This window comes from Ascochyta rabiei, chromosome 15 (assembly GCF_004011695.2).
Source record: "Ascochyta rabiei chromosome 15, complete sequence".
Lineage (NCBI taxonomy): Eukaryota > Fungi > Ascomycota > Dothideomycetes > Pleosporales > Didymellaceae > Ascochyta > Ascochyta rabiei.
The window spans coordinates 528,717-550,388 of NC_082419.1; the positions used below are offsets into that span (position 1 = coordinate 528,717).

The window sequence follows — 21,672 nt, forward strand, 5'->3', positions numbered from 1 at the left end:
TCAGCATGGCGTGTCCAAGAAGAATTGAGCAAGAAAACGGATACATGGCTGGTATCTATATGCTCTTCTAGCTTAGTGACTGAATGATACCACGACAAAAAGCAGTATATGTTGTACCAGACGAATGTGAACACTGCCGCGGCAACTCTTGTGCTCCCAGGGCTCAAGGCGGTGACACTTTTCTGCCGCTAGGCTACGCCATCAAACGCTCTCCTACCTTTCACAAGCACATACCAACCACACTGCCGCCGTAGGTGCACAGCTGCATGATTATATGACACAACCTCGGGCGCGTTTGATTCGTGACCAAGCCGCCTACACCCTGTGCGCGTTTTCTGCGCGACATGGCTTCTTCCAACTCGACGGCGCTCACGAAGCGCAGCGCTGCTAGTGCACTCATGCCGCCCCCTCCAGCACCAAAACGAATAAAGCGACCTTCTGTGGTCCTTGACGAAGACACATATGTCTCGGCAATATCACACATCATTCGCCGCGACTTCTTTCCAGGACTGGCCGAATCAGATGCGCAGCGCGAATACCTCAATGCGCTCGAGAGCAAGGACAAGTCGTGGATTCGCGAATCAGGGAAGAAGCTCGCTCAGGCCATGACTCCTGTGCCACATGGCCAACGGCGAGTAGCGGGAAGGACGAGATTCGACAGATCAGGCCTGAGTTCGACAGACAAGACTCCAAGCGTATGGGGGGCCGACACGCCCGTCACCGTTGCCGGCACCGAAGCAGAATTAGACGAAGACGGGCTAGGAAAGCTGGACAAAGTCGACTTGGACATGTCCCTCAATGCCTTCCAAGCAAAATACACCTCGGAAGACCAGGAAAGCTTCAGCGCTATAATCGACAAGCAGAACTTGAAGAAGTTTGAGAAGAATACCTGGCTCCACGACGGCAACCGCTACGCCTCCAAGCAACGCATCGCCCAGCAGAAGGTTATCGAAGCCCGAGTGCCAGACTCGCAGGCCCTAACGGTTCGTCCGAGCCAGAACCTCGATGACCGTCCTGCCGCACCCACAATGCACAAACACACCGCCTTCAACACGCTCATGTTCGCGCCTGATTCCGTCGAATCTTGGGCCCCGACAAACCGTGTGCGCGCCGAAACCGCATCCCTCGCCCCTCCCAAACAAACACGTTACGCAAACACACGCCTTCCCACCGAAACCGAGGTCCCACAGCGGCCAACAAGTCCAACACTCTCTGCGATCCGTGACGCTGTGTCAGGGAGACCAAGGCTAGGTGCGAGTGAAGGCGGATATACAGGTAGCGAGACACCAAGGGTGAATGGATACGCATTTGTCGACGCCCGCCCCCCAGATCCTGACAGCGAGGAGGAGGATGCGCCCGAAGATCTGCTAGAGCGATTTGGCGTCAGCAGCACGAGCTCAGCAACCCGATTCACCATCTCCGATGCCTCTGAGCGCGAGAAGATGGCGCACAAAATGGTCGACGCCATCGGTGTCAAGCGCGCCGCAGGCTCAAACAGCAGACCAGGCCCCGCAGGAAAGGGACTCGGCATCTTCACCAGCGAGACACCGCGATTCATGAGCGCGCCTACACCCGCAACGCGCCTCGCTGCGCGGACGCCTGGGCGGAAGGAGAAAGGCGATCTCACGCCTGCGGCGCAGAGGCTCTTCGAGAGGATGGGCAAGACGCCGCGAGGCAACGGTGCTGGCGGGTTTGGTAACACAGGAAAGGGCCAGGACTGGACGCCCAACTCGCGAGCAAAGAGGAAGTTATGAGGGAAGTGGATCGGGCGAGTACGAGGCGAAGCGGGGGACGACGTCGACCTGTACGAAGTGCTCGAGCAGGTCGGCAGAGATCGAGTGATACCCCCAAAACATATAGTGTTCCTACGTTTCAAACCCACAGTCTTATCACAGACCCTCACAGTATGAAAATGATACCGAGTGTGTGTTTGTATTTGTGAATTCAAAAATAATAATCCCAATAAAGTGTATTAATGTGCAAACTTGCCCGTGTCCAAAGACAAGACGAACGCTAGCTGACCAGCCGCCCGTGGTATTAGAAGGGGAAAACAAGAAATACAGGGATACAAATTACGGAGCCGTGTGTCGACGCTATGCCAAACGCCAACGCTGAAGCTAACGATATGCCGCAAGGCATGGACTGGCCATGGAGAAAGCATAGAGATAGTGAATAACAGATAATCCAAGAAACCAACACTGGAGGACACATTGTATACAGTCGACCCGCTTACCGATGGAGCCTTTGTTGGCCGCTCTCTGTTGCCACAGCTTCCACATACTGCCGCGGAAACTCTCGATCGGCGGGCTTTTGTTCGGTCCGCTGAATCCTCCTTATCGCCACCACTTGCGTATAAAGCAAGACAAGATCATCTCCAGTGGAGAAGTGTTCGATGCCGCGTATGGGATGGCTTTCCTAACTGCCGCCTCTTCCTCTCCCTCCACCAGGACCGTTGTACGTCCTGAACTGCGTACCCGGAGCATGATAGCTCCTATAAGGACGCCTAGGCCTAGTCTGGGGACCCATGAAACCGTTATCCCGGCGATCGCTCTGTTCGTTATGCGGGTTGGGCTGTAGTGGCGGAGGTTGCGATACCGGTGCTTGGCTTTGTGGTGGTGAGAAGGCGGGTGCTGTGACCGGCTGGCCATATGACATCGCCGGGCCCGAGTGTGGCGGGGGCGCCATGCTTGCAGGGAGGATGGGTTGGCCTCCATATTGGTGGATCTTGAGGGGTGGGTATGGAGAGACGTTTGGCTGTGGGGGAGGCGGTGCTTGGTAGGAACCGGGTGGCGGGGCGTACGCATGCTGATATGGTGACGGGTAGGTGTGACCATATGGCCCCGGTGGAGGAGGCACGTGAGGAGGGTGTGACGCTGATGGATAGTTCGGAGCAGATACCTGATATGGAGGTCTTGACGCTGACGGCGGAGGAGCCGGATCGTAGTGAGCGAAACGGAAGTTGATAGGTGCCGATGGCGGTGGACCAGGTGGTTTGGGTGGTAATGAAGCATATGGACTTTGATGTGCGGCGGTGGGCCCATGTCGACTCAGTTCACCACTGTAAAGCTGTGGAGGGCTCCCCTGATAGGGTGAGGGACGAGAAGCTTGCGAGCTGCTCGAACGTTTATCACGGTCCCAAGGCGCCGGCCCCCTGTCGTAGGATTCACGGTGGTGCGAGAGGTGTCCATTGGCATCAGAGCCACTTTGTAGCCCGGCAGACGGATACTGTGGATCATATCCGGGAGCAGTCTCACGCCTCTCTTGTGGTTTGTTATCGCTGTAATATTCAGCCATTGGGTGGTGAGACCTGTCCGGGGGAGGCAATCCATGTTCTGCGTGTTTTCTGTCGAGCAGTTCCCTAATCTTGCGCAACGTATCTCGTGGATCTTTCCGAAGTAAAGACTCGTCAGCTTCCACTGGTGGCAGAACACTCGGTGGCTGTAGGCTTGATTGCTGCCAGGTCATCCTATTTGGTCGGACTGGAGATGGTGGCTCGCTGGCCTGAGGCACGGGTCCACTCAAGGCGTCCATCAGCTGTTGATCGACAAGATGCTCAGTCTGTTCAGATTGCTCTGGCTGATTGACAATGTTTTCTAGACGCGCAGCGCCGCCTCGGGACGGTGTCTCGTGTTTTATACTAATGTCTCGTCTCGATGGTGTGCTCGGTAGTTTATGCTGCTCCTGTACCGGATGTTGTGATTCTCTTGTCCTCGAGACTGGCACGTCCTGATCGTCGTTTAGCATGTCCATTATCCTATGGGTTGTTCGCGCAGGGATAGGCTTCTCGGAGACCTCGGGGTTCATGAGGTTGGCTCCGTTGGGCTCAGACCGTGAGGCATCTTGAATATAGCTCAAGGCTGACTCTGTCGTCCTTGACGGACTAGTGTGGGCTGCTTGTGAAGGTAGAGCCAATGGTAAATCTGCAGGAGCAGAGACATGTGATAAGTGTCTGGCCGGTTGCTGTTCGACTAAAGACGGTACGGTCTTCTGAGGCTGTTTTGCTTCCTCGTGTGCTTCGCCTGAAACAGTGACGTTGGTAGTGCGGGTGGGCTCTGCTACCGAAAGATCCGCAAGCAGCATAAGCATGGTCGCTTGATCGTTCGGAATGATCTGGACTTGTGGCAATTGAATTTGCGGCGATGGTGTCCTCTCAACATCATGCGCAGCATCCGTGAGACTGCTGATATTGTAATGCGCGATCGCTTCCGTGCGGTCTGGTCCAGCAAACCGAGCGAAGCCACCAGACAGTTCCTCAATCGAGTCGTCCGCACCGTCTTCTTTATCGACAAAGACGGCGCGAGCTTGTGCAAACCGCTTGCGCCTGACATCGTCTTTAAGTTCTCGATCAGCCTCGACGTATGCTCGACTACGAGATGCAAACTTAGAGCTGAGTCGATCATCAACACCTTGGGTTACACCATCAGTGTATGTTGGTGGCAGCACATTGTCCTGGATATCGTTAGAACAGTCAATAGAAGATACTTGAGGTGCCCTACCTCATCGTCTGTGGCATCGTTCTGCTCGGCTTTCCATTCTCGCTCTATCTGCTTCATACGAAAGTAGCAGCGTTGCAGACAGTCGTCTCGCAGATCTTCGAAGCGATTCTAGGACCATGTTAGCGTTTTGTATAGAGCGCGTACCCAGGTCCCGATGACATACAATATACTGCTGCTTCTGGATCCGCTCTTCGGCTGTGCGCACTCGCTCCAACTGGTCCATCCGCTCTGAGCGCCATGCAGCGAGGTAATCAAGTTGAGTGTCTCGTTTCTGGTCCAAGCCCGCCATAAGAGGTTTGTACTCCGGACATTGCTTGTGGTAGTCCGGATCATCTTCAAGGTTTTTGTTTGTCCTTTGTGCTAACTCGTCTAAAACGCCCTTTAGTACTTTTGCAACACTTCGATAGCTTGTTTTGAGGGTGAGCTGTCGGCGCAGATCCACTTCCACGTTGGTGTCCGGATGTGGTTGGCGTCGGCGACCAGGGAGGCGCTTTGGAATCTTCACAGGCGCATCGCCGTGAGCTGGCAAAACATTTTGAAGATTGAGATTGATCGCAACATCAGGAACCTGCTCTGGAGAATTTGGTGCCGTGCTTGCATCTGTTAATTCCGGAGGCTGGTCGGCTGAATCGGCAGGTGCATCTGTTGTTTTGCGCTTTTTCCGGCGCGGTTGTTGTTCGGAGACATCGCTTTGAGTCCGGGTCAGAACACCATTCGATCGCGCTTTGCGGGACTGCGTCGAGTCGTCTGATGCGCGCCTTCTCTTCCCAGCGGTCTTCGATAACCGCAGTGTTGCTTCTGGTACGGAGTCGTCCAGATTTGGAGTTTGTGTTCCATTCATAGGCGTGTTGTTACCAAATGAACCATTTGGCGAACCAGAATCGGTCGACATTCGCTTGGCTGGTTCATCGTCAAAGTCTGACTGTTGCGCAATGTCGTCCAAAGAACTTCGACGGCTGCCAGAAGCTGCACTTGACGGTGCAGCTGGGCTCGTATGACTAGACGACGTCTTTGCAGCACGTCGTGTTGTCATATGTAATGGGATGTCTGGTGCCAGCCGGGACTGCTTCCAGTCTTCTCCTGGTTGCTTTCGCTTAGTGGATACTGCACTAGTCCCGGCACGCGCTAGTTGCCAAGTCAGGAACAAGTTGTATGAGAGGCGAGTGCCAGCGTCAGCAGTGAGAAGTAGGGGATCATACCGGATGACTTGATGTTGCTCTTCTTGACTGGTGTTGTAAGTCTGCTCTTGCGTTTTGTAGGCATTGCGGACGACCTAGGGCTTGAGGATTACCTCCTAATTCGTGACCCGGGCTGAAAGAATGTAACATACCGAAGGTCTCCTAGGTTCATAAGTACCTTTCAGAGTGAATGCGAGCTCGCAAAAAAACCGTGAAGATCTTTCAGATATGGTAACTCCTCGAGGCGGATGTAGACCTGCTGAGACGGTAAGCAAGTGCGGATGGCTGCTGCACACGTATCATCGGAGCGTGCAAAGTCAAGAAGAACTAGACCAAGTGGTTTGAGTGGCCTGAGCGGCTCTACTAGTGAAGATGCGACACAGTGTTTATAAAGCGCTAGAGGCTGGATGTGAAATGGTACTTACAGTGAACAGTGCCAGCTGGCACGTGTAGTAAGGCTTGCTGAACCACGCGATGCCAGAAGCGCGGCCACCAGGGGATATACTTCTTTATCGTCTTCGAGACCTTGAAATATTCCAGCAAAGGCTTTGCGGGACGTCGTGTGAGCCGCAATGGCAAATCCAGCTTCGTCTTTGGGCCAACCTTGCGGAGGAAAATGCTCCTTAGGGTCTAGATGGAAAGGAGTGTCAGGCGGAGGACCGTCGTCAAATATCGTTCAGATGAACTAGTGACCGCGGCGATCGCATTTTATGAGTTTGGGGGTTTGCTGAAGGCGCTGGAGGTTGAAGTTGATGGTTTGAAATGGTGAATCTCGTGCTGGGCTCGTCCACGGATCCACCTTGTCGACCAAATCAGGCCTAGCTTTTTCTCGGTGGCCAATGAGCTCCGGACAGTACGAAGAAAGGCCAGTCTGCACAACAGAGAGGAACGAAAATCTTTACAGAATGTCTTATCCGGGCTCTTGAACCAAAGCACTTAGGCAACTCCTTGCGACCAGGGGTCTTGATCAGGATACAGTACATGCGCAGAAACGTCAAGAGCAGTTGGCATACCAGCCTCGCGCTTGCAGACGCCACCAACCAGATGTGGAAAGAGCAAAGAATTCTTACGCTGAATATCACCTCATCATCTTGGACGCATTTGCCTTTGTCTGTTTTTACACTACAAAGATCGAGTACGGATCCGTCACCTCGCCATGTCTTCTACATGGATGGTCTCATATGCTTCGTTCGAAGTTTCATTGTCGCACGTCATTTAGCTGCGACGCTAAACAGGATCGTCTTCCGCCTCGGACCTTGCAGATTCTCCCCCTTTCATGCAGCAGACGAAACGAGTGCGAATGCACGCAAGGAGAATACCTTGGGGGCCTTGAACTGCTACTGATGAAATGTGTGCGGCGGCGCGATTGAATGAAGTGGTCCTTCCACTCTTTGTGTTGGTTCTTTAGAGGTCACAGCCAATCCAAAAGCAGCAGAATCCAGCTGCGCGTCAGCAACGCGCAGACGATGAATGTTGACTGCATGTGACCAATCAACGAATCTTTTTGTTTTTGACCCGTTCTTGTGCTGCCTTGCTCGAATGGTAGTGAAGAAGGAGCAATCGGAGTTCGAAAGTATCAGCATTCACAGCTGGTTAACAAGAATCTACCTGGGTGTTGTTGTGAGAGCAAACGAAGAGCTCCCGCATCCGAGCCTTATTACAACAACGGAGATTATACATGCCCATATCAGCGACAATTATTACAGGTCGATTTCAACATTAAAGCAACTTCCACCACCCTTCCAATCTCCCACGCTAAGCTTCGTTACCCGTCTACCCGCGCATCTGCTCGCCTGCGCACAGCGTCATGCGCGACACAGCGCCAACACAACATACGGTGAAGGTTGCTCCAGCGATGCAGAACCCACGATCCGCGCCTTCCAGATTCGCAACACCGGGAACTCTAAGTTCGGGTGTACAGGCATCAAGGCTGCAAGTTACAAGATAGCAGCAGGTATACAGGGTAGTGAGTACCGGTAGTACCGGTATTTAGGGCTGGCAAACTCGTCGCCCGTTCGTTGCGAGCAGGCATCATGCACGTTTTCTCGGTGGGGCCGCGCGCTCCGAAGCACACGTGTGAATCCTAAGTAATCAGCAGCATCGAAGGTCTGCGGAAGGGCTTTGGAAGCTGGACCGGACGAAATATGGGGTACGGAGATTGCGGTTTTGCCGTGAGATCACGATGTTCGTTATGAACGTTGGGACGCGAGTCAGGGGGGATGCACAAATGATGTCAGAACACCACCGCAAATTTTGCAAGACGGGGAAGCTCAGAGTGTGTAGTGTGCTTGTTGATGTGGTTTGTTTGTTGGCTCCCATTGCTGGGTGAGATCTATGGTCCGGCCATTACTACTAAAGGGTGTCGCAAGAAGCAATACTACTGGTAACAATACTGCTGCGACCAAGACTAAGTCGTTGTGTGGTATCATGAAGGAAAACGCTGACCAGAACGCTTGAAGCTCAAAGCTCAATCACCAGTATGTGAGAGCTGAGCTGGATGAAGTGAAGAAAAGGTATAACGCAGTATTCAAACGCGAAGTACAAACCAAATAGATGGAAAAGAAAACCTTTGGTTTATGGACAAGGAAATCGTAAAGCGTGCAGCACAATAGGTCCGTCATCACCATTGTGCCACCCCAAAATGAGCAAGACGCCAGAGACTTGAAATCTAGTGCTTCGTATGTACGAATATTCATCGATCAGGTGAGGTCCGGAGGCTGACCTTTCGTGAGCCGCTCATGCTGCTACTCGGCGACGAGTTGAGAATGAAGTCGGGGATGGGGGGTGTCATCTCCCTGCTAGGAGGCGAGGGTGTCCTGGGTCCTGCGTGAGGACTGATCGTGCGGCCTCGGAGGCTTTGTGCAGAGGTCAAAGGACTGGGACTTGTGGTGTTGTTACGCAAGTTGCTGTTCGATCGCATGCGCTGGTATGGTCTTGCCGGACATGTGATGAGTTGGTCAGCCAAAGGGCTGGCGACGATGCTTGTGCCAGGTGTGGCCTCTGGCGGCGGGATCGGACTCTCTGTCCTAAAGAGGGGATGGATGTGTGCCTCACTGACGGCAGGACTGGGTGGTCTTGAAATGTCTGGGATCATGCGTGGGGCAACAAGGTCTTCTTCGGACAGCTCCTCGTCAATTTCAGGGAGGAAAGGGCCATCCAGAGCGCGTGCGGGAGTGACTGATCGACTGCCCGGGATAGGCTCCAGAGGTGTGCCCTTCGACGGGGCTGTCTGCATCACAGCATCTCGAGCCTGGAGACCAACGCTGCTAGTGTCCCAGCTGTCGAAGCCATCTGAGTGGGATACATTGTCGATTGAGTGAGCGTCAGAATAGATACTCCTTGTGTCGCGATTGAAAGAGGGTCGGCTGATCAAGGTTGTGCGGGAGGTAACGGGTCGGACAGCGTGACGAACGGATTCCCGGAAGGACCTGAGCGACTGCGATGAACGGCTGGAGAAGGTTGGGGAAGATGGATGGGCGGGCTCCATGGTAAACAGGTTTCTGTTTGGTGTGGCGCTTCGCATTTCTGACATGACCGAATCCCTGGGGCCGGAGACGGTGATCGGTTGGAGCTCTGGAGTATGGCGCTTCCAGAAAACCGAGGAGTATAGCACAATTTGATTGAAGCAGGAAATCGCCCAGACGATGACATGACCAGCGAATAACCCTTCCCAGTTAGAGATGGGTCCTGATGACGAGGTGCTCAAGACCTCGTTCCATTTCGATCTGATAGAGATGATGAGGGCAAGCGATACGGCCAATGCAGTAGCGGACAGAACGACACTGACTCCGACCAATGCTTTCCTCGCTTGAATTGATCGCTCCATGAAACTGTCTCTTCGTCGTGCATATTGAACCACGTAAAACCCGATGCAGCACAAAGACACAACATCCAGCGCACTTGCTGCGGCGGCAATGTGAAGAAGAGACGCTTGTGTGGTAGAGATAGACGCTACCTCAACGATCGAGAGTGCAGTGTCAGCAGCAGTACTTGACCACGCCAGAGCCCCGAAGAGCGAGACGTAGAACTTGCGAGACCCAAACATGCTGTTGCCCACCAAAGCAAATTCAACGAACAAAGGGAAATGAAGAGTGCTCCAGTATCGATGTTGAGATCAGATGGGTACGGTCAGCGAGGATACTAGGAGCCAGTCCGGCTCAGTGGGGTTGTTTGTTGCCGACTTCGGTGTTTGATGAAACGTTCGGTGGAGAGGCAGTTGTGGATCGCCAGATATAGATAGATGGTCGATTGGCGATGCAATATTGGTGGTGGTTGAATCCTTTCAAGGAGAGTACGAGGGAAGTCGACTGGGCAATGCGGATGGGAAGAACGAGTAGCTCGTCGGTGTTGCTGTGGTAAGACGCGAGGCGGAGTACCAAACGCGTGAGGGTCACGAAGCGAAATGACGAATGGCTGTAGACGCAGCTAAGTATAGTCGAATTCGGTCGAGGGCGACGCGGAGGCCCAAATAGGAAGCAGGCTGTTGAACGAATGTGTGGCTGATGCTGGCGTCAGGTCCGGTCGACTTTGTACATAAACAACGGCGTGGAGACAAGGGCTGTGGTTGGTGGAGCGCACAAGTGAGCGTTTGGTAGAGGACGGGAGCGAAAGGAGTGTTGAACGAAGGACAGAACGGCACCGCATAAGAGGAGAGCATGTGGGGGCTCACGAGAGTTAATAAATTTAGCAGAGAGCAGGAAGCTGATTTGTGTCATTGTTCAGCAGCCGGGGGGGGCAGTCATTGCGTTGAGCAACGTGGAGACGAGACTAGGGATCCACGCCCAAGCTAGCATCCTGGATGTGTTGCAGGCATTGTGGGGTGCGATGTCGAGAACGGATGCTCGCACGACCTCTGCACCTCTGCGATGCACGCTGACAGCGTCGCACAGGGTCTGAGGCACGATTGGAGAAACTCTGGCGCAGCAGGATGCAGCACATGGCCCGGCAGCTGAAAGCACAGCCTGCCAGCGCGCGACGAGTGAAGCAGGGAGAGGGAGAAGAAAATTCATTGACAGCCAGGCGGAAATGCAGCGGTTGCGACCAATTGCGGATCGTCAGGTCTGGGCCCCGGTGCCCACAGCGTCGTAATGTTTGTGTAGGGGCTGGTAGGGGTCGCCTGTCAAAGTTTCTAGGGTGGAGCTGCCGCCTTGCTCAGTCTTCATTTGCGACGCGTTGTTTTGAGCTTGGTTTTGAGCTTGCTTCTTGGAGCAGCATAACAAACAATCCCGGGTTGGGCTGTCACGAGCTGAGGCTGCGGAGAAGTGCCAGAAGGCCAACAGCACTATGCTGTCATCTCGACCACGGCAGCTGATAGCTCCAAGCTCCGAGCTCCAAGCTTCCATGCTCCGACTTGTCTCTTCAGGCGCCTACTAGCCCAAAGGTCGTGGTAGCACAATACTGCGAGGCCAGCATGTCCGAGGCAATGTGAAACAGCACTGACCTTACCTTTCGCCTTGGTTGGCGGTCACGGTTCGGTATCCCGAAACAAACCAGGAGAAACGCAGAGGAATAGAAAGCGTCTACAGTTGCATGCGGACTGCGGCTGTGGGCGAGGTGCATGCAGGTGCGGGTGGGCGGCGGCATGTCCGCGCTGTGTTGTGTATCTGTTGACGATGTTCGGAGTGTTCGCCCCCAACGGCACATCGGCGTATCGGCGCATCGGCGCATAGCAGCAGCAGGTCTTGGCGATGGACGGGTCACGTGCAGCGAGCCTGTGGCTTATGTAACCCGTGGGTCCCGCATCTGAGAGCGGCGACGACGGTGATTCTGCCTGGCGCACTTCCATTGCCTTCTCTTGCTTCCCACAGGCAAACAGTCCACCGGCGGTCAAGCAACCCGCGGTACATCCCCCAACACAACCACTGCCTCTTACCTGCCCACCCTAAACCCCATCACCTCTTAGCTCTGCTGCATCTGAGCCGCCCGCCCTTATAAGCCCCGCCTCCCACTGCGTCACCGCACCCAGACAGCTCCACACCGCCCAAGCATTCACACTCCAGCCGCCACCATGAAGATCACATTCAAGGTACCGTGCCGCTGCGCCCTCTGCACCTGAGCGAGGCTGATCTTTTGCGCAGGATCTCAAGCAGAACAAGTTCGTCATCGAAGCCGAGCCATCGGAAACGGTACGTCTGAGCGGCAACTCTTCCCTCATGCATTGCAGTCTTCTAACACGTCGACTAGATTGGCGAGCTCAAGGCAAAGATCCAGAGCGACAAGGGCTGGGAAGTGCCCCAGCAGAAGCTGATCTACTCCGGTGAGCTTGCCTCTGCGCCCGCCAGCGTGTCGTGACACTTCGTCTGCAGGCGCTGACTTCAACTACAGGCAAGATCCTCCAGGATACCAACACTATCGAGTCGTACAGTATCGAGGAGAAGGGCTTTATTGTCTGCATGGTTTCCAAGGTCGGCACCCCAAATTTCTCAGCACCGCAATGTCCGCTAACCGCCGTTGCAGCCCAAGCAGCCCGCCGCATCCGCCAGCAGAGCTCCCTCAACACCTGCGAAGCCAGCAGCGCCAGCTCAGACACCCGCTGCGCCTGCAGCTCCCGCCGCGCCGGCTCCCTCATCCTCGACTACACAAAATGTCCCCGCCACACCCTCGCCAGCCCCTGCGCAGCAACCAGAGCGCTTCAACGACCCCTCGGCTCTGACAATGGGTGGCGAGCGCGAGGCAGCCATTGCCAACATGGAGAGCATGGGTTTCGCGCGAGCAGATATCGATCGCGCCATGCGCGCCGCCTTCTTCAACCCCGACCGTGCGGTTGAGTACCTTCTGACAGTAAGACAGCCGGCGTTTCTACCGCATTCGACATGTTCTGACCAACTTCTAGGGTATTCCAGAGAGCGCGCTCCAGGAACAGGCACAGCAGCAGGCACAAGCGCGTGCACCGACCTCGCCACCGCCCGCTGCGGGAGGGAACACAAGTGCAACACCCGCCGCTTCTGGAGGAGATGAGCCGATAAATCTGTTCGAGGCTGCTGCGCAAGCTGGTCAGGGCCGCGGGGGTGCTGGTGGTGCACGCTCAGGAGCTGCAGCAGGCGGAGCTGCAGGCGCTGGTGCTGGTGCTGGTGCGCTCAACGCCAACAGCCTCGACTTTCTGCGCAACAACCCACAATTCCAGCAGCTACGACAGGTCGTACAGCAACAGCCTCAGATGCTTGAGCCGATCTTGCAGCAAGTCGGCCAGGGCAACCCTCAGTTGGCGCAGATGATCGCATCAAACCCTGAGCAGTTCCTGCAGTTGCTTGCCGAAGACGCCGATGATGATGCGCCACTGCCCCCGGGCGCACAGTCCATCTCCGTTACGGAGGAGGAGCGTGAGGCTATCGAGCGCTTGTGTCGCCTTGGCTTTGAGCGCGACCTAGTGATCCAGGCTTACTTCGCGTGTGACAAGAACGAGGAACTCGCCGCTAACTTCCTCTTCGACCAGCCCGAGGACTTGGACGACCAGTAGAGGTTGTTCAGACACCTGTGCGCCTGCTGTCCGACCACACTATACCCGATTCCGTCACATCTCCATCTGATGCTATTGTTACAATGTCACAATCACCATTTGCAATATTGGGCGGCAAAGTCCTGATGCCACCCCAGCCTCTTCGCTCAGCGCAGGAGAACCCGCGCGCGGAATGATTAGTTTGGTGCCTGCGTTCACCCGGCGATGACACGGTCAGGAAAGAGCAGGGCCTGGAGGGCCGGCAAAATGGTTCGCTTAGCTACTCCACCTCGAACGTGTCGAGGCGGTTGAAGAATTCACAAACCATGAAACGTACACTTTCAATTACCCTGTGTCCTATACACATTGTGATACAGAATTGCTTAGCCCTGTGCACTCTCCCCCACCGAGCTAGAGCCTGCTGACCAAATACTCCCCCCAGCCTGCAGAGATCTTGGGGGGAAAGGCATGAATCGTAATTGAGCGCGCATTGCAAAAGCCTAAGAAATACGCACAGTACGGACCATGAGTTCCCTATAATCAACTTCACAATCTCCAAGCAGATACTACATATGAACCCTAAAGATAGCTGGTGTATTGTAAAGACGAGAGATGTCGCAGGATTGCGGGTGAGGCTCGATCGACCAAATGATGTGGAGAGCTTTCGGGGAAAGAAAAAGCGTGCTTGTTTTCCTAAACGGACGCGATGTGAAACAAAGCCCTAACTCTGCATGGTGAAGGTCCGCAGGGGGTTTTTTTGGGACATATCCCTGTGATCTGAATGTGCTGCGATTTCTTTTGAAGATGTAGTGTGAGGAGGAATGAACAGCGACTGGCGCTTAGTACACATGGGAACAAGAAGTTGAACGTGATGCAAACGCGTGGAACAGGTATATTACATCAAACCACATATCCGCTTCCGCTACATCGTTCATGCAAACAGCAACCACCGTCCTCATCGACGACCAATCAAGACCCAAAGTTCATCTTCAACGCAATCGTCGGCTCACCTTCTTCCTCCCTCTTAACCTCCTTCTTCTGCCCCTGCCCACTCTTCAATACGCCTTGCAAAAAGTCCCTCTGCTCCGCACTCAGCCCGGCGACCACGCCTTTGAACGCTTCCTGGTCTGCCTGCGCAATTTCTAACAACCTGCCCGCCGTCTCTTGGCCAGTCTTCGCGTCCTGTTGCACGCGCGCCAGAAGCGCAGGAATGACGACCTTAGATGCGAGTTGTCTCTGCTCTGTTGTTGGCAGGGTAGAGATGAAAGTGACGAGAGTTTGAGCAAGGAGGGTGCGTGACTCCTCAAGGCCCTCAATATCCGAGGGGTTGGCAAGGAAAGAAAGAATCTGTGGGAGGATCAAAGCGGCGATGCTGGATTCGAAAGCGCCCTTCTTCGGAATAAGAACGAGAGAGCGGCAACAACCGACAGCAACCTTGGATGTTGTCACGGTACCGAGACAATCGAAAAGACTATCAATGAACAACTTGATGAGAGGGTCGTTAGACGCGAAGGCCGATGATGCTGAGCTCACAAGAATTGTTGTTGCTAGGATGATGTTCTTCTCGCAAGCAAGCGCGGCGTCGAATTCTCGTTGTTGTGCGTGCCGCATGATGGTGAGGAACCGTGTCAGCGTTGCGCGTACTTGCTTGCTGGTATCGTCTGTAGCCTCAGCATCGCGAGTCAGGCTGGTGACAAAGCGCTTGAAAATGGGTAGTGCTTGCGGCACAACTGTCGCCTGGCAAGCCCCGGTACCAAAGATAGTGGCGAAGATGTGTAGTATGCAAGCGTGCAGATCAGCTTTGATGATTGCAGGGAAGACCTGAGCAGCATCAACCAGCGCAGCGAGTGCAGTCGTCAGAAGGGCGACGGCTTCTTCGTTCAGCTCGTGACGAGCTTTGGAGCTGCTGTCTTCCATTCCGGGTACCAAACCAGAAAGGACCAATACCATTATCTTTGTCAGTTCGAATAACTGATCGATGTCCTCTGAAAGATGATCATCACCAGGTGCTCCTCGGTCCCTCCTAGCAGATGGATGTCCGAGACACAGGTTCCTGGCGATTTCCACGATCACTGTTTGCACAGTCAGGCCTTCGGTGAGTACGAGGCGATCCAGCATGTCCATCGTTTCAGAAAATATGACTTCCTGGTAGATAGCCTGGCCAGATACTGATGGTCGTAAAATCTTCTTGAGAGCCTGGAGGATCTCTAAAATCTGCTCCTTCGAAGCTTGCAGATCACCTGGACGTCCTGCTAGAGCCTCAAATGCCAATCCAAAGAGTACGAAGAAGAAAGCCACAGGCTCATCTCGGTAGTTGATGTGGTCTGCTTTGGCAGGCGTTTGCGGCTCGGAGAACTCGGTCTTACCATCGAGAGCATCGAAGACGAACTCGCTATCTTCATCAATCAAGCTGGCAATAGCATCAACAAGGTTGAGCCACGATTCCTGATAGAACTATGTATGCACTGTCAGCGCACGATATCGTGATGTATTGGGATTCGCATACCTTCAGTAACGTCTCGCGGTTCAACGCGGCGTAAATAGTATCGAGACTCCCGGACAACGATGTAGAACCCATCGAAGATGAGATGTCAGGTTCAAATCTTAAACGAGCGTACTCTCGCAGAGATGCAAGCCACAATGGTGTAAGTTTTGCGATGTGCGGCCTCAGAACGTCGACCAAGTAGGTCTGTTCAGTACTGGCGATCTGAAGCTCTGCCCAGGCCGAGAAAACTGACATCTTAACCATGACAGCTGCGTTCGAGCTCAATCCTCGGAGATCACCAATGGCCGCGGTCTCCGTCTCACCTGTATTTTGTGAGTATCAAGTTAACCACTGCTCTACATGACGGAACTTACTTGAAAAGTTCTCAAGCGCCGAGATAAGAAGCTTGAGGATGCGACCCATACGGTCCACGTCCGTAACGATACCTGTGGCGATGAATGTTGCGCACACGTTGATAGCCTCTGCTGCAAGTTCTGGTGACGAGTCTGCTGCGAAGGCTGGGGTGAGTGCGGAACCGATCTGCGCTTGATACTGCTCAAGCAGAGTGACTTCTGCAAAGTCAGGGTCCGGAGTCTTGCCGAATAGCTAGATGATAAGTCAGTTCTGATTGAGGATTTGAGAGTCTCAGAAGAAAGTACCTTCAAAACCTGATCAATGATCTTCAGACCACGAATCCGCAGCTGAACGACCCCAGCAGTGGACGCAGAAAACGCGATGCGCACAACGTCAGCGACTCTGTGCTGCAAAGCAAGGACACATGGCGACTCTTCTCGGAAAGCGGCCTCCTTGCTGACCATAGCTACCAACTCACTCAAGAGGTCCATGCCAATGGTTCGTACTTGCCACTTGAGAAGCTCTTGACTTGTCTGCGAAGCTTGACCGACCTCAGCACCAGGTGCATTCGCAGCAGCAGCAAAACCAGCGACTTCTTCATCTTGTAAATCTGTTGCGCCAGCTTTTGGCTTGGTTTCAATCACTTCTTGTGCTTCAACCTTCTTTGTCTTGGTCAGTACCGAGTGGCAACGCTGCACCCATGCCGCAGTATCTGTTAACCCGGTTTGATGGAGCCAATTACGCAGGATGTTCCGCACGACCTGTTGATCAGGTTGTCTGTCAAGGACATGCCATAGTGCATCTTCCAAACCAGGGTCAGCCGCACGGATGATCTCTTCGGTATTGCGTCTCATAAGGTTGTGAAGACCATCAACTGCCATATCGCGAATCTGCGTCGACGGATTTTCTAGTGAGTGTTGCAAGTGCTTTACGTAGTGTGTGAAACGCATCTGGCCAGGTGCATAGAGCGAGACGTGTTCCTGGCAGCGAAGAGCCTCAATTCTCACTAACTCGTCGGGCTCTTTCTCGAAGAGACCAATCAGCGTCATGATCATGTCCCGTGCCTTGGCCATCTCTTGCAAGTCTGGGCCAAGAACATTGATGGTACTGTCTATGCATCGCGCAATGACGGCTGGTGTTGGAAGGTCGATCTCGATGTTGGATGAAGCTAGCGACGCAGCCTCTTCGTTGTGGGAGTCCGCAGCGTAAAGCTGTGCTAACATGCCAAGGGTGCTAGTGACATGACTGGAAAACGATAGGCCTGCAGAGTCTGCCACCCGCGAGAGACTATCGATGGCGGAGAAGTGTACGATAGGATGAGGATCGTTGCCAAGGGACATGAGAATCCCGAGTATGTTCTTCAGGTGATAACTGGCAGCCATGCCACCGAGCTGGGACAAGATGCAGCCCAGTGCGTAAGCATAACCTGAACGAGCGAATGGCTCACGGTTCGCAACAATCTGATCGACTAGATAGTTGACCTCACTGCGCGTTAGGGCGTTCCCTGAACTGCTGCAGAGACGGCCTAGGGCCTCGCCAGCCAGCCTACGAATAAACGGGTCAGGTAGAATGACGAACATCTCCACATGTTAGTAAGAGTAGCGTCATGGCTTGGGTTCACTTACATGTAGAAGCTCTTGCATGACCTTCTCCACTGCTGCACCTTTCAGGCTACCGGAAGTAGAGCGTGTCTCTTTCACAGCTACCTTGAGTGCAGATAATAAACCGTACGCAATGTTTACCATCATGGCGGTTCTTCTGTTAACGTCGCGCTGCAGACTTCCAGCTGACAGGAACGATGTCATCTGCTCCAGAATACTTTCTTGGACCTTTGGCGTCTGTAGAGGCAAGCAGATCGCAAACAGCCGCAGTGCGGAGTTCACAACCTCGGTGGCTGGAGGATCTGGAAGCTCTGTGGAGTCTTGGGAGAGAGTGTTGTACAACGATATCGAATCATGTTCGCGTGCGCCGCAGATTGGGGAGAGCAGCTGTTGTTGTGAGTCAACTGGACTATTAGGTGTGTGATTTCCACTTACTGTACGATCAATGATAGCTTCTGAGCCATGTCTTACCAACCAGTGGTGTCCATTGCTGCTATCGTGCTCCCCTGGTAAGGATCTGATGTCGAAGCCTCGCACCAGACCAGTCACGCCAAAGCCATGGTTATCTGCGACCTCCCAGATGCTCTCAAATGAGCCTGCAGCACTTGCGATGGCCGTACTGAAAGAACTGGTGGTGTAGTTGTCCGGATCTGCAAAATTGGCCACGGCAAAAGAAAGCAGATTGGTCTGTAGCAGGACCTCGTTGCTGCTCGCAGGCGTAAGGTCTACGAGCTTAGTGTAGCACTGTAACACTCTTCTCCGGACCATGAGATCAAAGTCGTGCAGCTGCAGTGCAGGAGACAAGCGTTGCGAAACATCGTCGGTGGTTTTCTTAACTGGTAGCGTGTTCAGGAACATCGTCGTGTTCTGGAGCATCGCAGCTAATCGCTTCGTAACGTCCAGCGTCAGGAGCCTGCTGTTGAACTCCAGAAAAGTCGATATTGAACCTAGGGCACACTCGCGCACATGAGACAGATAGCTGAGCTCGAAAACGTTTCTTTGGACCATGTTGTCCTTGTTGAGCGGCTTTGGTAGTGCATTTTTCCAGAGAAGAAGCAACTGCGACAAGTGTATCTTGACGAAGTTTGGTCCGAGTGTCATTAGTCCACCGATTAAGATCCAAGCAACTTGAACTTGCGTAGCCGAGATCCTCACATCTGAGTTGCCAGCAGACTTGAGTAATGTCGTTGCCTGTGAGAGGACTCGCGAATTCACGTCCACAGAACCGTGCAATGGCTGCGAGGTTGATGTGCTCAGCACTGCAGAAAGACCGTTTGCGAGACCGACGCACTTCCTAGGTGACTGTCTTCCACTCCCAAGCAGACCAAGCTCTCGATTGACGCTGTTCATGCATATCGTGACGGCGGGCAAAAGTTGAAGCGGGCAAGCAAGAACGAAAGATCGTATGCAGGACGATGCATGCACTTGTACGGTGTAGCTTGGGTGCTGTAGGATCTGGATAAGCGCATCTCGAGAATGATCTGCAATGACGTTTGAAGCAGATCCTAGGCTGTCGAAGAGAGCTGATAGGGTGCTGAGTGCCCCGATCAGAGTCTGTTTTGACGGCTCCGGTCGCTCCTTCAGGGCCTGTGGATAGTCCTTCAGAATCTCGTTGACAAGGAATCTTGCGGCATTGAGTTGTCCAGATTCTCCAAGCATCTCACGGCCAATGACGGTTTCCAGGATGACTGCCACATACTTGCGAGCGCTAAGGGTGCGATATCGGTTTTGAGTGATGACTTGACTGGAGAGAATGTCATTGAACAGACTTTGTGCAATCTCAGAGTACTTCGATTCGACAATCTGCTCTCCCAAGCCGCGCAGCACCTTCATATAACAGACAGCGATACCAGCTCTTGCGCGATGGGTCGTAGAAGGTCGGCAGTATTGTGTCGAGAGAAGTTTCAGGATAGTTGCGATAGTAAAAGTAATCTTCGCAGCCGATTTCTTGGGCGCAGGTGACTCCGGTCGCTCCATGATATCGTCATCGCCACCATCGATGGTCGACATTCTCTTGTTCTTCTTCTTCGTAGCGCCAGTGCCCACTCGCGTTATGCCCATGATTGGATCCTCTGCCGTAGCAGTCTCAGAGTAGTTCTTGACAAGTGCGGCGGAGACAGCTGAAGCGGCGGCATGGCGTAGCGTAGCCGAGCTACTGTCGATAGCCTTCCACGCGGCTGTCTGTAGCTTGTCGAAGTCGGTCGCATTGTCGAATAGGGCGGTGTACCTGATCAGCTGCTCGAGACAGAAGCATGCGCTTGACTGCACGAGTAACGACTTGTCTCCAGTACACGCATTCCGGGCCTGCTTCCATGCATCTCTTGCGACATTCTCCTCTGCTGAGGGAGTGATGCCCTTGAACACTTTCCCCACTGCCTTGAAAATAGCCGCCCTCAGCCCGGTATAATTTTGCGCAAACTTGATTAGACGTAGCAGAGACATTGCGGCTACTGGTGCCAGGTTGATTGCGCTGTCTCCCGCAGCCTCGAATATGCAGCCCAGACAGTGCGTCGCAGCATGCTTCGCCCTGACATCCTTCTCGCTCTTACCTACTCCATTGAGTATGCTGACACACTCGTTGATCGATTCGAAGAGAAGCTTGCGGTCTCCCTTGCCTAGTATGCCGGCGAATGCTCGTCCCAAGTTGTTTCGAATCACTCGCGTGGGCGCGGGCGAGGCCAGATTGATGACTTGGAACAGCTCCTTTTTGATGTAGATTTGATGCGCAGAGGCACCATCGGCGTCGAGCGAGTCAACATGGCGCGCAAGGTCGGACGTGAAAGTTAGGAGGTACAGGTCTTGCTGTTCAGTGGGAAGTGCGTGCAGCTTCTTGACGTCGAGCTCAGGGTTCGAGGCCTCGTCCCTCGCAGGCTGCTCATCAGATGCGGCCATCGGTGCACTCGTAGCCTGTGTGTATGTGGTTGGGGTGTTGAACTAGACAGCTCATTTACATGGCGGGGTGAGCTCGCCTGTCAGTTGCGGAGGGGTGCACAGGTGGAGCTGTGGTGCTCACTGTGTTGCGGAGTTCGGGGGTGTCTTTCTTGGCGGTGAGCGATGAGCTCAACTTTTGTTCCAGGCCTCCTTGTACTACAGCCATAATTTCGATATCGTTTCAATGACGGCCCCATTCGCTCGCGCAGTTCGCGCTTCACTGTCGCTCGAAGGCGCGGCTCAATGCGCCTGCCGTCAGGTCTTGCGACCGAGGAAGGTGCGCGCCCTGGAGCAGCAGGTGCGATGTTTGAGCGCCACATCTAGCTTCCAATCTGGCCATTCGTATGCCATATCTTACGAAAGAACACCGAAAGACACAAACTAATTCGGTGTACAGTAAATGGGCGACCATCAAGCACGACAAGGCCAAAAATGACGCCGGAAAGAGCAAGCAACGCTCTCTCATGACCCGCGATATCACCAATGCCGTCAAGATAGGTGGACCAAACCCTGACATGAACGCGCGCCTCCACCTAGCCATATCAACTGCAAAGAAGAGTGCCGTACCGAAAGCCTCGATCGAAGCCGCCATAGCACGAGGCCAGGGTCTCTCAGCCACCGGCGCGGCGCTCGAAAACCTTACTCTGGAAGCCATCCTGCCTCCTTCAATCGCCACCATAATAGAGTGTCAGACAGACAACAAGCTGCGTGCGCTGGCCGAGCTGAGGCTGATTGTCAAGGAAGCGGGTGGTCAGGTGTCAACAGTTGGGTTCATGTTCGAGAAGAAGGGCAGGATAATATTCAGCAAGAAGGAGAACGCCGGTGTGGACGAATTGCTTGAGCCTGCGCTAGATGCCGGTGCGATGGACGTGTTCGAGGATGAGGAAGGGCGTGTTGTGCTTTTTACCGAACCTGCGCAGACCAACAAGATCGCGGAGTCACTTGCAAAAGAGCTGGGGATGGAGGTTGAGGAGAGCGAAATCATATATGATCCCAAGGAGGATACCAAAGTCCCACTAGAAGATGGAGGTGCCGCGAAAGAACTCAGTGAGCGCTTCCTGGACAAGCTGCAGGATGTCCAAGGGATTCAAGGTGTGTACATGAACTGGAGTAAAGGGACGATACCAGACGATCTCTGGGAGGAGCTGAAGAGCAAAGTTACGGTTTGAGCTGTAAATTTCTGTGAATATAA

The 21,672-nt window shown here is 53.8% G+C and overlaps 7 protein-coding genes across 7 annotated transcripts, besides 3 other annotated features; 3 read left to right on the forward strand and 4 right to left on the reverse strand.

The window, feature by feature from the left end:
- Positions 1–344: 344 nt before the first annotated feature.
- Positions 345–1,754, forward strand: EKO05_0008628 (uncharacterized protein; the record flags this gene model as incomplete). Its single annotated transcript, XM_038946583.1, has 1 exon — positions 345–1,754. One exon carries the CDS (start codon positions 345–347, stop codon positions 1,752–1,754), a length of 1,410 nt encoding a protein of 469 aa, XP_038796167.1.
- A 661-nt stretch (positions 1,755–2,415) lies between these two features.
- EKO05_0008629 (uncharacterized protein) lies at positions 2,416–5,846 on the reverse strand (the record flags this gene model as incomplete). Its single annotated transcript, XM_038941544.2, has 5 exons — positions 2,416–4,449; positions 4,497–4,604; positions 4,660–5,621; positions 5,696–5,769; positions 5,827–5,846. The coding sequence occupies 5 exons, from the start codon at positions 5,844–5,846 to the stop codon at positions 2,416–2,418; spliced, it is 3,198 nt and encodes a 1,065-aa protein (XP_038796168.2).
- Positions 5,847–7,949: 2,103 nt separating this feature from the next.
- Positions 7,950–7,985: a tandem repeat.
- Positions 7,986–8,366: 381 nt separating this feature from the next.
- Positions 8,367–9,719, reverse strand: EKO05_0008630 (uncharacterized protein; the record flags this gene model as incomplete). The annotated part of the gene is made up of 1 exon (XM_038946584.1): positions 8,367–9,719. One exon carries the CDS (start codon positions 9,717–9,719, stop codon positions 8,367–8,369), a length of 1,353 nt encoding a protein of 450 aa, XP_038796169.1.
- Positions 9,720–10,441: 722 nt separating this feature from the next.
- Positions 10,442–11,341, reverse strand: EKO05_0008631 (uncharacterized protein; the record flags this gene model as incomplete). Its single annotated transcript, XM_059637343.1, has 2 exons — positions 10,442–10,813; positions 11,120–11,341. 2 exons carry the CDS (start codon positions 11,339–11,341, stop codon positions 10,442–10,444), a joined length of 594 nt encoding a protein of 197 aa, XP_059493326.1.
- Positions 11,342–11,681: 340 nt separating this feature from the next.
- EKO05_0008632 (UV excision repair protein rad23) lies at positions 11,682–13,130 on the forward strand (the record flags this gene model as incomplete). The annotated part of the gene is made up of 6 exons (XM_038941587.1): positions 11,682–11,699; positions 11,752–11,799; positions 11,858–11,930; positions 11,999–12,078; positions 12,131–12,454; positions 12,507–13,130. 6 exons carry the CDS (start codon positions 11,682–11,684, stop codon positions 13,128–13,130), a joined length of 1,167 nt encoding a protein of 388 aa, XP_038796170.1.
- Positions 12,528–12,564: a tandem repeat.
- Positions 12,681–12,748: a tandem repeat.
- A 948-nt stretch (positions 13,131–14,078) lies between the features above and the next one.
- Positions 14,079–20,441, reverse strand: EKO05_0008633 (uncharacterized protein; the record flags this gene model as incomplete). Its single annotated transcript, XM_038941816.1, has 6 exons — positions 14,079–15,563; positions 15,616–15,917; positions 15,969–16,200; positions 16,254–17,528; positions 17,574–17,936; positions 17,985–20,441. 6 exons carry the CDS (start codon positions 20,439–20,441, stop codon positions 14,079–14,081), a joined length of 6,114 nt encoding a protein of 2,037 aa, XP_038796171.1.
- A 223-nt stretch (positions 20,442–20,664) lies between these two features.
- EKO05_0008634 (uncharacterized protein) lies at positions 20,665–21,649 on the forward strand (the record flags this gene model as incomplete). The annotated part of the gene is made up of 2 exons (XM_038941632.1): positions 20,665–20,822; positions 20,878–21,649. The coding sequence occupies 2 exons, from the start codon at positions 20,665–20,667 to the stop codon at positions 21,647–21,649; spliced, it is 930 nt and encodes a 309-aa protein (XP_038796172.1).
- Between the last annotated feature and the right edge of the window lie 23 nt (positions 21,650–21,672).